Raw genomic sequence first — 14741 nt, 5'->3', positions numbered from 1 at the left:
AGATGAGGTGAATGCACGAATCTGCAATGACCGGTTAGCGGTTGCTAATTTGAGACACCTATGGCGTCAAAGTGGTGTATCCCTAAGTCTCAAGGGACGTGTGTATCAAGCTACAGTACGGGCTGTTTTGTTGTATGGCTGAGACTTGGCCATTTCGAGCAGCGGAACTGATGCGTCTCCAGGTGTTCGACAATCTTTGTCTCAGAACCATAGCTCGTGTGGGTTGGTTTCGGCGAATCCTTGACGAGGGAATTAGAAAGCGAGTTTTTGGTCGTGCAACGAGTACATCCATTGCTGAGTTCGCCCAGCGCCAGAAGCTGCGTTACTTGGGACATGTGTTGCGTATGCCCAACCATCATTTGCTGAAGAGAGTGTTGTTTCTCATGCCCAATTAAGAGTGGTGGAAGCAGAGAGGTGACCAACCCTTGAACTGGCAGAGGGGTATGAAGGAGATTACGAAACGTTTGGGTGCTATCGGTGCTGCTCGCCTTCCAGGATGGGGACCGCGTGATCCCCACTGCATCTGGTTGTAGACGCTGCAAGATATGTCTCCCGACAGACGTCAGTGCCATTTTTGTTGTCAGTTTCTATCCAGATTGCCTGAATGAATGTTTGGAGGTATAGGCACATGGAGATGATTGTAGTAAGGCAGCACCAAGTCCCTCCTTTGTCCACCTTTACTTTTTTCTCCACAATAAGGCTTTCAAAAAAATCATGGTTGTACGGCAGCGAAGCATCAGTTTCATGCTGTCCATGATGGTGATGATGGTTGTCAGCTAAACCAAGGAAAACGTCGTAATCGTATGAGCATCGACGTTGTCCTTGCTTACTTAAGGAATTATAGTAATGAACGTTCAACTTTTATGGTTCACACAAAACAACCTTGAGAAACTTGGGTAATTTCTGGTATCTTGGAAATATCGCTTCGTAGCGCTAACTAACTATGTGGCGAAGCTCATTTACTATGTGTAGCCCAGTCGAACAAAGTTCTACATATATTGCTAACTAGTGCACATAGACCGTCAACTGCTGGCTCAGTGGTTGGGGCGCGAAATTACTGACCGAAAAAACCGAGGTTGAACCCGACCTCTGCATCTCGACCGCTGCTGTCTAGGATTGGGCAGCCTGGTAATGTCTGCCCTCGTACTTCCTTCAAGTGGTGTGGCCGCTGGGCGCCGAAGGGGTGCTACATCTGAACCATTATAATGTTTTTATTATACATACTAACTCGGATCAGAGGCTCATCCGAGGGTCTGGTCGTGTGGTCTGGCCGTGTGCTTAATGTGACCTGTCCGCTAATGGTCTACTTTCTTTGTCCCAATAGACACTAGGTACTCTTAACTTAATCTGCATCCAACAGGTGCTCAAGTCGATTTTTTCAACCCAGGCTATCCGTCAGTTTTTCTTCATGCCATGCTAAATTAAGAAACGGAACAGACATTGTTCGGTTTTATGTCGAACCAATACTATCAAACGTGCTAACTTTGTTCCATTTTTCACTCGGGACTACCAAGCTATGCATTTTTTGTTATCCGAGGGGTGAAAATGTTTTTCCGACCAAATCGTTTAACTCAAACATTCGAACCACGAGCTGTTTGTAGGATCAGTTTGTTCGTGTACATTTAGTGTATGTGAGCTTCTTGATGACCTATTAATGACAGAAGTGTATTCGTGACTTAGTATCATACTGAGTAAATATTGATAAATTTGCAATATTGAATGCAAATTAGGGCGGTTCGATGCTATTTTCGCCCTTGTCTTTCTTTGTCTTCCCTTGTAGTATCGTCGAAGTTTTGGGTGACAAACGTACTGGGCTTCAGCTGCAATATCAGTTGATATTCTGTCTCTGGTGCATGAGTTTCGATTTGGAACACGTACAGAGAATGTGTAGAAGCCCACTGTTCATCCCTACGGTAGCTGATATTTTTCGGGAAGCCGAGCGCGAAAAGATCATCCGCATTTCGCTGGCTCTGTTCCGAGTAAGTTTTCCGGTGGAAACCACTGCTTCACCCCGATGCATAAAAACAGCTCACAGTCAACCATTCACCCTGCACTAGGGCGCGGTGGCTCAGGTGGTTAGAGCGCGAATTTACCGACCGGGAGGTCTGCGGTTCGAACCCGACCTCTGCCTCTCAGTTTCCCCTGTCTAGACTTGGGCAACCTGGCAGTATCCCGGCCCTCATGCTTCCTTCAGGTGGCATTGGCAGCTAGGCACCGAAAGGGTGCTACAGCTGATCGTCGTCAAAGGGCGCCAATCCAATACGTCATCGCGTTTAAGGTTCGATGATCTCTAGTTCATTCATCGACTCATATTCAGTATACTATCGACTTAGATGGTATCATGTCTCAAATAGGCAGATTTTACCAGTTTTCGTCACCTATGGTGGCAACGTGACTTCAGTCTGTTTGTCAAGGACAGTGTGATCCATACTGCCTTGTGGATCAGAAAAGTGACCTCTACGGGCAGTGGATATACTAAGGTTGTCAGTGTTTGACCATCGATGTCGACGAAGTATCTGTCGGGTCTGGTGGGAACATGAGATTAGGTTCGCCAGATCGTCCCTGGAAGAAGGGACTCTCCTGCCATAAATTATTCACGCTTCACAGGTTACGCTGGTTAGGACATGTACTCCATATGCCAGAAGACCGTCTGCCTCAAGTAGCTCTTTCCCCCAACCCTGTGCTGAATGGAAGCGACCGAGTGGTGGACAGTGTTTGACCTGGCAACGGAGTATGAAAACACTAATCAGTAACCCGGATCGGGTCGACAACACCCGCCTCCCTGGATTGGGACCCCGGGACTCAACTCATCACTGCTTAAAAACACTGACAAAAATGGCCCAATCGCGCAGTGACCGGTGCTCGTGCTCAAAGCTATCGCTTTCGCTGCGCGGCTGACCAGATCCCGGACTAATTGAACATGTCAGAATCTCCAATGCTGGGCTCCCACGCTCTGCCAGTTTCTAGTGATCGAAAGGGTAGTAGCTGGGACCAATCTACCCATGGTTTATAGCTGATAAATTGAATTGATATTGTTGATTTTTGGTAAAGATAGGCTACCTATGTTTGTAACACCCGGTGGTTATGCATGTCTGTTGTCTTACGACACAGTGCTGCTGTTGTCTTTGTACAGCTTGTGCTGTACTGATGGTGGTGACCACACAGAGTACACTCATTTGGAAACTAATCTTCTTTTAACGGGAGTCTCAACCAAATTCCAGCTGAATCATTCGTTTTATGATATTATTTTCTTGTCTGCATCTGGGCACCCTGGCAGTATTCCAACACACGTACAACGTTGGTACTGACAGCTAACGATAATCTCATACCATGTGGTTGTACGACAGCGAACCATCGGTGTCAACACTGATGTTGCTTTCTCTGATGATGATGATGACGATGACAATGATGATGAAGATAAGGATGAGGACGAGGATGATGATGGTGACGATGATGATGATGATGATATTCCCCAATTGACTGTGACCGCTTCATGTACAATCTTTGAGATATCACGGAATATTTTTTGGCCCATTACGTTTATAAGGTGATTAAAAAATTCTGCAGCCGAAGACAGGCTTCACCCTTCTTGGGGTTCACTATCAACGTTATGATCTAGTTGAACTCATTTTCAGAGCAATTTGGTTTTTAGCGCGGCACTCAACTGAATCCCAACTGAATCGCTCGTTTGCGGTGTCCTTCAACCGAATGTTCTACACCAGGTCGCCTCATGTTTCAGTTGGTATGATATTCGAAGTATCGTCATACATTGGACAGCATACTACCCATGAGGTTACTGAAAACTCTTTGACAGTCCACGATCGGTTTCATCCTTCTTGGGACTCACCAGTTAGGCGGTTTCCCCGAGTTTCCGTAAGCCAGTTGGACCCAAATTAAACGAAATCCACTGGTTCATCTCCATAAAACATAAATGAGTGCTTATCGGACAAATTAAACGACGAAAGCACATTGGACGTTTTCATAAAGGAAACGACTCAACGTTGCTGAAAACTGTTCGACAGCCTACGACCGGTTTTGCCCTTATTGGGGCTAATCAGGTAGGTACTGTCCCCGAGATTCCCTCACCCTCCTGTTCTGCTTGAACCCAGATTGGACATGTTTCAACAACGTGATGCATAAAAGTTGTTTCAAGATGGAACCTTGCGGTTTGGGGAACTCTGGGAAAGGACACACTTGCAGCAAGCCAGACGTTAGTGGTTGACGAATTTTTGGTCCCTTTTAGGGCTAAACCTCGATTTCTCTGTGGTCCACAAATCCCATAGAATTCTCAAGGGACTAAACAGAAATGGTTTTCTTACAGGGAGTTCAGACGGATAATCCGACTGGGTCTGACAGGGGAATCAAGGATAACGCTAACTGTATTCCCGCACAAATACGGTCTCGATACGGAAACTTGAGTTGCACTCAGGTCAGACGATGAAAAGAAGAGTCGAGTTCAACTACTTCAATTGCCTGAGTTATTGAGACCAACGACAGTCTTCAAGTCTACCAGGTGATTGACCGTGTCAAACTCGACACACCCAATAACGGCGAGTTGGACGGGGTTTTTGTAGTGTGTTGCCAGTTTTCCTGTCCGAAATCAGTCCTAAGTCCCAATTGGTGATGCGGCCACCGGGTACCATGGCAGGACAAGACATAGCTAGTCAAGCGGATGAGGGTCTTTATCAGTTAGGCACAAACAATCGGAAGTTCTTTGACGGATTGGGTAACTCGATGCGAGAAATTATGGAGTTATTGACATATATTCAGCAATCTACAGCATAATTCCTCCACATTCTACAGTGCAGCAGAGCAGTAGCCACAGGACATACCGATCGTGTACCCCAAAATTATTGTTCAGTATTATACTGAGTACGAAACCATGGATAGCTAAATGAGATAAATTGATTGTGGTAGGATATAGGAGAGATTATACTAACTAAAAAGGATGATTCTTCACTTAGGGAACTATAAGCAACGTTTGCTCGCTGGTGAGTATCACAGTGGAGTCTTCGAAAGTAGCCCAATGCCCGGAATTTACTAATCTCAAGCATTCTGAGGAAACCGTTCGGGGAATTATTCAACGAGTATACACGGATCCCGCCTATGGATATGTGAACCCGAGATAGCATATTGGCTGTATACGGAAACAAGACTCTTGGTTGTCTGTGAAAAGTCAAGTCACATTCATTGTCACAGTTTTAGTAAGAAGTTTGATGATGCATGGATCTCCCAATCGATCGATGCCTAAGGGCCATTGATGATATCCTGTAATATATTCTTTGCATTCCAGTCTGTTTTAGAAAAGCAACTTACTCCAGCGGAGCGTCGGACTTGTGGTCTTAGCCTGGTTCAGTGCAAAGTGCTCCGACAACTGGATCTCCTGCGTCAAAAGGACTATAGCCATGATCCCGAACTAACTGACGATATGAACTTTCTCAACGTAAGTTTATTCGATGTCCCTGCACTAAAGTGTTCCTCCCCATCAGTTGCCTTTATAGCCCCAATGTCGTAGCTTGTTTCCTTACAGCTTTTCATCTGACATTTGGGCATGAATACCCCAAATCAATCCAGCAATGGGTCTCACGTAACAAATTCATATTTGTCACCTGATAGAGTACATTTTGTGCGGATGAAGGACGATACATGTTCCTCTGTTTGGCATCAGCACTAGGGTTGCCGCCCATAGCAATAGATACCATTCAAGGTCGCATGAATTTCAGGTGTTCTTCAGATCGCAACAATAATGGTTTCGGAAGGAAGGATAATACCGTTAGTACTGACCAAATGAATGCTCATCGATCTGAAATCGAGCAATTTACTTCCACAAGCCAACTAAACCGGCACTGTTTACAGATTTTATCACCGAACACCAAAGTGTTCATTGTGTTAGGGCGTACTGACCGGTATTGGTCCATACGACGGTAGCCGAGGAAGATGCCCGCAGCACCGTCGCAGACTTGGCTATATGGTAAAACCAGAAATAGATCTGAAAAAATTTTATCCACGTTTTGTCGACGGGTCATCGTGCACCCTGACCGCCAATTAGTTCAATGCTGTCAGTGTACATAGGATCGCAGTCGCTACAGAACCAGTTTGTTCTATTCCTGTATCCAGCGGCTCTATGTCTTTCGCGCTTCAACTCGGGCTCAAAGTTGATGATCATTAAATTGAGGTCATGTCACTTTTCTCCATGCTGTTTGCTTCCTCTTCCCACTTATCGAGACCTACATGGACAGCTTTTAGATCAAGATGTGCACTTATGGAAGCGTTCATCCTCCAGGGTTCCGTTTCTTCGTTTTCAGTTGATCATATTGAGTCTGTTTTGAAGTTCAGTTCCATCCACTGTAGACGGTTGTGTGTGATCGTGAGCTCCATTCCACGACAACACTCCCTTCGGGGAACCTCCGTGGTGGGCGCTTGTTCAGTTCAAGCACCTTAAACAGTGCATGTGAAGGCTACACGAGTTTCAGATATGTTGGCATATAGTCGGCTTTTCGTTGCCATACAAGAGGGCAGACAGGGTTATCGCCTTACGGACAAACTCCGGTCCCACCTCCACTCTGTTGTTGAGTTTGCCTTATTAATGCGGTATCTCAACTCACCTTCAGCAATCAAGTTTGCAGACAGGGGGTGGTTCTGACGTAACAGCAGCTATGTGCAATAATTCACAAACTACATTCCAGGTGTGGTGCACGGAGCACTGAAATTCCAGCTGACGTACGCTGGCGCATAATAAAAACCCGTGTGCATGCACATGGCGAACCGTGTAGCTACAGTAACAAAATTCTCAACTGAGTACCACAGTTCATCATGCGTGTGTGCGGACCATACGCAACTGTCTGCGAACGTGATGTGGACATGATTCTGGCAGGTCAGACTCCGCACCAAAACATCCAATATGGAAAAGACGTCCGTCAAGCTGGTTTTTGAACTTCGCGCTAGCCATAATATTCACAAACTTTGTCGGTGGTCGTTAGAGGCGCATTGAAGGGGAGGGGTGAGATGGCTCGGTGGTTAGAGTGCGCTTTTACTGACCGCAAGGTCCGTGGTTCGAAACCGACCTCTGCCTCTCGACTTTCCCTGTCTAGGCCTGGGCAACCTGGCAGTATCCCAACCCTCGTACGTCCTTCTGGTGGCATGGCAGCCCGGCACCGAAAGGGTGTTACAGCAAAACGATTAGACATTGAAGGGGACAGAGCAAAGGACGCACCACTGTTTTACGCCAGAACGTTCGAGGCGTTTTTCCCGAACTTGTTGTGCAGTAGGCGTTAGGCTTATTTCACTGTGACCTGCACTGACACCACCATATGGCTAACTATGGTGTAACGAATGTTGTACATGGGCTTTGGTACCATCAGGGCGTAGTGGGTTCTCGGCCTGCAACCTCACAGGGCCAACGCCACGACATAGTGAGGGTTGCGCCGCCACGTGTTGCGAGAAGAACATGGAATCCTAATCAGTGCTTCGTACTATCCAATTAGCTTGTAACTCGTGTGACTGTCACCGGCAGCCGTTGAACCTCAGGTTGCCTCAGGTTGTCTGAATCAGTGTGGTTTGTTGATCCAATTCACGTTAATTTCGACCTCTATTGGGCCACTGTAGCATCCCCCGGTTTCGTATTCAGTCTTTCCGATGTTAAACTCTTTTCCAGGAGAAACTTTCAGCAAGCATTCAAGATGTGAGTAGTCTGGAAGAATACACGACAGAATTAAAGTCGGGTCGTTTGGAGTGGTCTCCCGTGCATAAATCGGAAAAGTTTTGGCACGAGAATGCTGTCAAGTTCACAGACAACAATTATGAAGTCATCAAGTAAGATCTACATTCTTTCAGTTTTCTTGAAACTCACGTAATTTTTCACGAATAGTTCCCTCCTGATTATGATGTCACCGACATTGAAACAATCATTCCTCTACTTGTTTTGAAATTATACATGAATTCTTCTGTTCATAGTGTACCTTGAGATTTCTGAATAAATTCCCCATTTTTGGCCTTTCTGGTGGTTTCAATCTGGTCTCTAAGATCGAAATAAAAATTCGGGGACCAGGCCTACTTGGTGAGCGTGAAGAAGCACAAAGCCGATTTTGGACTCCTCAGAGTTTTCATTCACCTTATGAGTAGTGTCGCGTGGGATTGCTTCCTTGTTTTCGTCCATGCTTTGATTTTGTTTGGTAACATCCATTTGTGAACAGCCGAGTGAACGTTGTTATCTAATTCAACAGACGACCGATTCTGTCGCAATCAGGACGAAACGCCAAATGGATTGCTCTCTAGGACTGACCACACCCTTCCATAACTGCTAGTTGTGGCCAGCATTTTTTGCACCCCGATCAGATTTCCACGAGTTCGCTACTGGGACTGCGTTCTTGTTTGCGCCCCTTTTGGTCTAACTGTTAACGGAAGAATCCGCAATTTGTCCATCGGTTTTGATAGTGTTATGTATGACCGCTATATGACCGCTATTATATACTGTAGCATAGTACAGTAGTATAGTAATATAGCAGCAGTATTGTATAGTGTAGTATGTAATATACATGGTATAGTATAGTATATTCTATATATGTTACAACATGGTACATACCACTTATGTACTACGTATAGTACAACATACTATTGCATAGTACTATACTATACTATATATTCTATATGATAGCACGTGGAGAGAACTTCGGAAGTAAAACCACGTAAATACGACATTACCGGTGGTTCGAACATAATTTCACCCGTTATATTCATTTATGCAACCATATGTTTGGTCTTTCTTCTAACAACTTTTCCTTCGATGTGTATTTGGAAATATGCCTGCTGACCATAGTCTCCATTTTGCAGAACGCCTGTGAGAAACGCCGGGTATCCACAAATCATGCAACTTTTCGATGCATGGTTTACACGGAACCTTCATTCAAAGAGGGCGTCCTCTGAAATGCCTGCTTCAGATGTTTCTGTTCTGTTTTGAGCTAAACATTTTCCTTTTGAATCTTATTACACTGCTGCAGTTTCACTGTCCCTAAACGAGCTAAGTTTTGTCGATCTTTTCGTGGGTCTGATGTGCATCATTCTGGGATGAATGATGCCTCGGATCGGTTTGCAGGGAGAAACCGATGGCTTGTTGTCATGGGTTTTTGAGACCTAATCAAGGTTTCCTTGTGTTTTTTTCATTGTGCATTGCTGCATCATGAGGGTGGTTTTTCATTGGGTTTCGTTTTATCCTTTTTGTCGTATCTATCCATCATCCACGAGGTGAGAAGCCCTGTATACTACCGTTCCTTTTCCAAACCCGTATCACATGCACTTCCTAACTTACCGATCTGTTCATATTTGACTCAGGATGTTGGTTCGCCTTGTCGAGTTGAGCGTGGATTCTCAGACTCTGTCAGTGGCAGTCCATGATATAGGAGAATTTGTCCGTCATTATCCGAGGGGGAAACAGTAAGTACCACTTTTGTTGTGGAATGTCAACTAATATTTTATTCGCTGTGCCTCGCAAGTGAATAAACTGGGTGACACGAAATTTCCGAAAGATATACATTGTTATGGAACGTCCCCTTTGTATTGCAAAAGGGCGAGGTGGCTCAGTGGTTAGAGCGTGAATTTACTGACCAGTAGGTTCGCACCCGACCTCTGCCTCTCTGCTTCCACTGTCTGGGTTTGGGCAACCTGGCAGTATCCCAGCCCTCGTGCATCCTTCGGGTGGCATCGCAGATAGGCACAAAAAGGTGTGTTACGGCTGAACGACTATCTATCTACTATCTCCGGAAAAAGCACCATAAGGTGACACCCAAATGTCACGGTGGGGTTAGTTTCTCTAAGTCGGAACTGCACAGCTATTTCTAGTACTCGGACAACGAAATTCTATCTGTACTTGATTGTGTTAACACAGTAAAAGTGGAGAGAGATCCATCAGAATAGCACAAATAATTGCCATTTAAAGAAAAACCGTTCAGCTGTAGCACCCTCTCGACTCCAAACTAGCAAGCCACCGGAAGGAACCACGAGGGCTGGGATACTGCCAGGTCGCCCAAGCCTAGACAGGGGAAGTCGAGAGGTAGAGGTCGGATTCGAACCACGGACCTTCCGATCAGGAAATTCGTGCTCTAACCACTTGAGCCATCTCACTCCGAATAAAAGCGTATTGTTAGCGAATATACACTCATTTGCAAACTAATTTGCTTTTTTCGAGAGACTCACCGGGAACCCAGCTGAATCTCTTGTTTGTGATGTTTTCAGGCAAAAACAAATTAGTTTGCAATTGAGTGTATATTCGCTAATTTCGTGCAATTTGGTCTCAAGTAGAACATAAGGTTGACGGAAACCCGGGGACTGCGCCTACCTGATGAGCCCGAAGAAGGGCGAAACCGGTCGTGGGCTGTGGATGGATTTTCAGCAACCTTATGAGTAGTACATTACAAAAGCGTGTTGTCTTCAGTGTTCATAAGATTGATGGGAAACTACACTAGTAGTACCGCTGACTCACGAAATACTGATGCGCAATCTCAATTCGTTCACCCGGTCAATGTGGTTGAACTTGCTACCTACAAATGGGCGCTATACGAGTCGGGTTACTTCACATAAGGCACTGTGCGGATTTTGGCTACCCCGGAAGTATCCACGACTCCGACTGCCGATCATCAGTTGGAATCCCGTGCTGTCCGAGCCAATATGCTTTTTGGCAAACTTGGGGACGTGGCATATAAAAAGCTAGACCGATCAGGTACGGTTTAATGATAGGGTTTTAATGGGGCGTTATGGTTCAGTGGTTAGAGCGCGAATCAACTGACTGAAAAGTCTGTGGTTCGAACCCGACCTCTGCCTCTTGACTTCCTCTATCTAGGCTTGGGCAACCTGGCAGTATAACAGCCGTCGTGGTTCCTTCCGGTGGCTTGGCGATTAGGCGCCGAAAGGGTGCCACAGCTGAACGATTTTTTGTCTATCCCTTTGCGTGTTATCGAAATTTTGATCGTGTATCTATGTAATGTCTAATACTTGAGCAGTTCTGCGTGTAGAGCGGGCACTCTTTATCAGTGAGACAGGCATAGTGACAGACAGAGGCTGGGGCACTCGTTATCAGTTAGACAGACATAATAATAAATAAATAATAATAATCGTCCAGCTGTAGGACCCTTTCGGTGCCTAGCTGCCATGCCACACGAAGGAGGCACGAGGGCTGGGATACTGCCAGGTTGCCCAAGCCTAGACAGGGGAAGTCGAGTGACAGAGGTCGGGTTCGAACCACGGACCTTCCGGTCAGTAAATTCACGCTCTAACCACTTGGGCCATCTCGCCCAAATAACTGTAGTCGGAGACGGGAAATCCTTAAACTGATGTTACCAGACTGAAGATACGATAATGGAAAAACAACACAAGCTCGGATTGAGACCACTAGGATAGAGTTAAGTTTATTTAGGTTTCCCAACCTTAGGCTGGTCACAGGCATATTTTGGTTTGGACTGTCAGATCATTCGGACGCAGTCTACGCTTATTGCGTCCAGTTATTCGCTGTCCCCAAATAGGACTAAAGACATAAAAAGTATCAATAGTGTTTTCATAAAGGAAACTACTCACAGGGTTGCTGAAAACTCTCAGAATTGTTGTTAGGAGGCTCAAAATAGACTACCATCACTACCACCCACTTAGGAAAAAGAACCCGGTTGGGAAATTTTCGCTCACTGAATTCCGTCAACAAACGGAGTGTATCTAAACCCGATACTTTAACACTATGAAATTTTACGATTCGGGTTACTGAATGCTATTCATCTAAAGGTCGGGTTCGAACGACGGACTTTCCGGTCGGTAAATTTGCGCTCTAACCAATTAGCCCTCTCGCTCCCAGAAAAGATTATCTCTCAGCTCTAGTTTGGAGCATAGCTACCATCTCACACAGAGGAAGCATGAAGACTGAGATATTGGCAGGTTACCCAAGCCTTGACAGGAGCAGTCGGGGTGCCGGGGTTTGGTTCAAATCACAGACCTTCCGCTCAGTAAGGTCGCACCCCAACCACTTTTGATGGGACTCTGAATACTCGAGATCATTTTCAGAAATTGTATAGGTTCGTCAGCCTCTGTCAAATCGCATGTCGGATACGCGGAATAGTAGTATTCTTGGTGATCCACTCCTAGGCGCTGGTGAAGTGACGTTTGTAGCCAGACTGGGGATAATTTGATCGGGGATGTCTAGCACGTGAGTTAATCTCCGTCCTAGTCGATTTGTAAGCAACAGAATTCTATGACTGGGCGACCGATTAAAGTAGGTGAAACAAAATATCGATCGTTCACAAGAGGAATTGTCAGCCTGGTGCCCGAGTGGACTCAGTTTGTTTTGAATCCGAACGGGACTATTCCGTGAATGCCCCTCATCTTCAGTAATTTTGGTACCTTGTTTCAGTCTTGCCCATATCCATCATGCTTTACCGAGCACAACTAACCTAAAAACGTTGTGATTTAGGGAGAAAATAGATGACATACTTGGTTAAATGACGCAGAGGGAATATTTTTGTTCCTTGAGCTGTTGGCTTACTAGGCACCAACCGACAGGATTTCATCGTACATTTTAACCTTCGTATGCCTTCGTATGACTCCACGGTCTAACTACCGTTTTTCTGGGTCCGCTGATATCTCATAGGTGCGGGGTGAAATTCAGGTGGGGGGTTTCATATTGGCCGCAGTATTGTGCGAACAATTTGCTGAGCATGCGTAATTCGACTCCACCCACCATGCAGTTTGCCGTTCGTTTGTGTCGGGTGTTTTTTTACTTGTCACTTTGGATTCTAATGTGATTGGCTTCGAGTGTAACACTTTGATTCTATTTTGCGTAAGCGACAAGAATAACCACAACGAGAATGTAATGGTGAGTAGGTTTACATCTTCCACCTTAGGTGAATCCAGTTTTTTCTGTTGTAATGCTAACAGGGTTCCCTACGGATATCTGATTTATTGTCTTCTTGTTTGGTTCTAGGGTGATTGAAAACCTTGGAGGCAAACAGTTGGTCATGGGATTGTTGCAGCACGAGGATCCCAATGTGAGGTACAATGCGTTGCTGTCGTTGCAGAAGATAATGGTGCATAACTGGTGGGTTTCGTGTGCCAGCTAAGCCACAAATTTTCGTTCGACCGGATAGTTTGTCCAGTCCTGAACTGGGCTTTGTACTTTACGATTGGTTGATCAGTGGCCACTCATGCACTGTTTTACAGAAGATGCTAATGTCGTACTGATCTCTTCTCTCATCAAGCTAATAACCCAGACTTAGGAATCCCTTACAGTAACACAAACAACAAAAATCGGTTCACAGTGGTTTTAAACAGTTCTAAGTCCTAATCATTTACAAGTCACATGAATTTGAAGAGTTTCGAGAGAGAGAAAATAGCCCTGGTAAAAGCGTAGAGAACAGTTCACTTCACCCGAAAAAAATCTTGAAACTGAGTGACATTTCAAAGTTTCACAAAACAGCCTTACGGAGCGATGGCGTACAATGCAATCACCATGTAGCCACCAGTGATTGTTGGCACGCAGCTTGTCAGTGCGATTCTCAATCTTCCGCATCACTGCCTTGTGTGTGCATTCTACCAATTCTGGACAAAAGTCAGCATCCGCTGCGTTTGCTGTTGAACCGGGATATGAGCCGCACTTGAGAACAATCTAACTGTGTACTTGATGTCCCGTTGCTATTTCCGGATGGCATGTGCTCACTGTTCAGCTACAAGGGGAACTAATATGTCTCTGAGTAGGGGTCTCTTCCTCGGGGCTTGTTGTGACACGTTTCACAAGAAGTAAATTGTCGTCGTAATTCTAGTCGGTATTACGCCAACGAGTAGGACCAGATTAGTCCAGGTGTTTACTTTTTAAAAACCGCGTTACGTTTGCACTAATCCAGTTGCGATTTTGTCTCTGAAACATTCCTTACATTGGAAAGGTTCTTTCGAAAACTTGCATCAGCTTGAAGCAATGTGGATGGGCTTAGAACGGGACTAGTGATCACGCAACAATTTGCTGACCAAAACATTGAACTCATTTACCTCAAGCTTGTGATTGATCAATGGGATTTAAGAGATTTAAGTAGTGAGCGTCCCTTTTTTGAGGATGGTTCAATCACATTGGGAGTGTTTTGTGGTCCATCGGAGTGTCCCATGATTCCTTGCTGTCGTGGCAGATTTTCACGTTTTCGAGGCTGGGGTATTTGAACAAGACAATAAGGTGGTTTATGCCTCACGCATCGGCGACGTTGAACTGGTTGACTTTTTATTCCTAACTTCCGGGTGATTTAAATTCCGTGCAGTATACTAGTGTAACGGTGGATACTACTGATGTCGTTTGTACAGGCACAGACGTGGGGACCTTCATCTACTTGCTGTACTGGTATGCCCGCCTGATATTTCACTTTTACAGAAAGAAGGACCACAAGTTTACCAGTGCAGTAGCACAAGATAGAAAATGAGTCAGGATCTGGTGATGCGCCAGAATTTCTCGTAACTTCGCCTTGATCATATGGAAGGTGGAATTTATTACGGAATTTCGGAACTGCTTCGCAGCATTCGCTTACAATTACGTGGTATTCCAGAAAAGTTCAAGAAGACGCGTTCATGAAGAAGACGTATATTCAGTTTTTTTAAAAACAAGTGCGTATGCGAGGTTTACTTTCTTGTCCAATAGCCTGTAACTATTTACTTGATGTTTACTAATGAACAACTCCGCGGCGAAGGGCTATGTTCCTTACATTGGTGCAGCAAGTGCATGACGGTGTGAACGT

The 14741-nt window shown here is 45.2% G+C and overlaps 1 protein-coding gene across 1 annotated transcript in view; it reads left to right on the top strand.

The window, feature by feature from the left end:
- Positions 1 to 14741, top strand: part of T265_04816 (hypothetical protein) — a gene marked incomplete at both ends in the record, with an annotated part of 49245 nt that overhangs the window by 19580 nt on the left and 14924 nt on the right. The window contains 5 exons of the mRNA XM_009169654.1: positions 1781 to 1979; positions 3348 to 3547; positions 4575 to 4726; positions 5304 to 5443; positions 7655 to 7812. Of these exons, the coding sequence (XP_009167918.1) occupies positions 1781 to 1979; positions 3348 to 3547; positions 4575 to 4726; positions 5304 to 5443; positions 7655 to 7812 (849 nt within the window). The remainder of the gene's footprint in view (positions 1 to 1780; positions 1980 to 3347; positions 3548 to 4574; positions 4727 to 5303; positions 5444 to 7654; positions 7813 to 14741) is intronic.

The sequence above is a fragment of the Opisthorchis viverrini genome (genome assembly GCF_000715545.1).
Source record: "Opisthorchis viverrini unplaced genomic scaffold opera_v5_83, whole genome shotgun sequence".
NCBI classification, from domain to species: Eukaryota; Metazoa; Platyhelminthes; class Trematoda; order Opisthorchiida; family Opisthorchiidae; genus Opisthorchis; species Opisthorchis viverrini.
The sequence above is the reverse complement of the archived record's forward strand: the minus strand, read 5'-3'. Positions and strand labels throughout refer to the sequence as shown.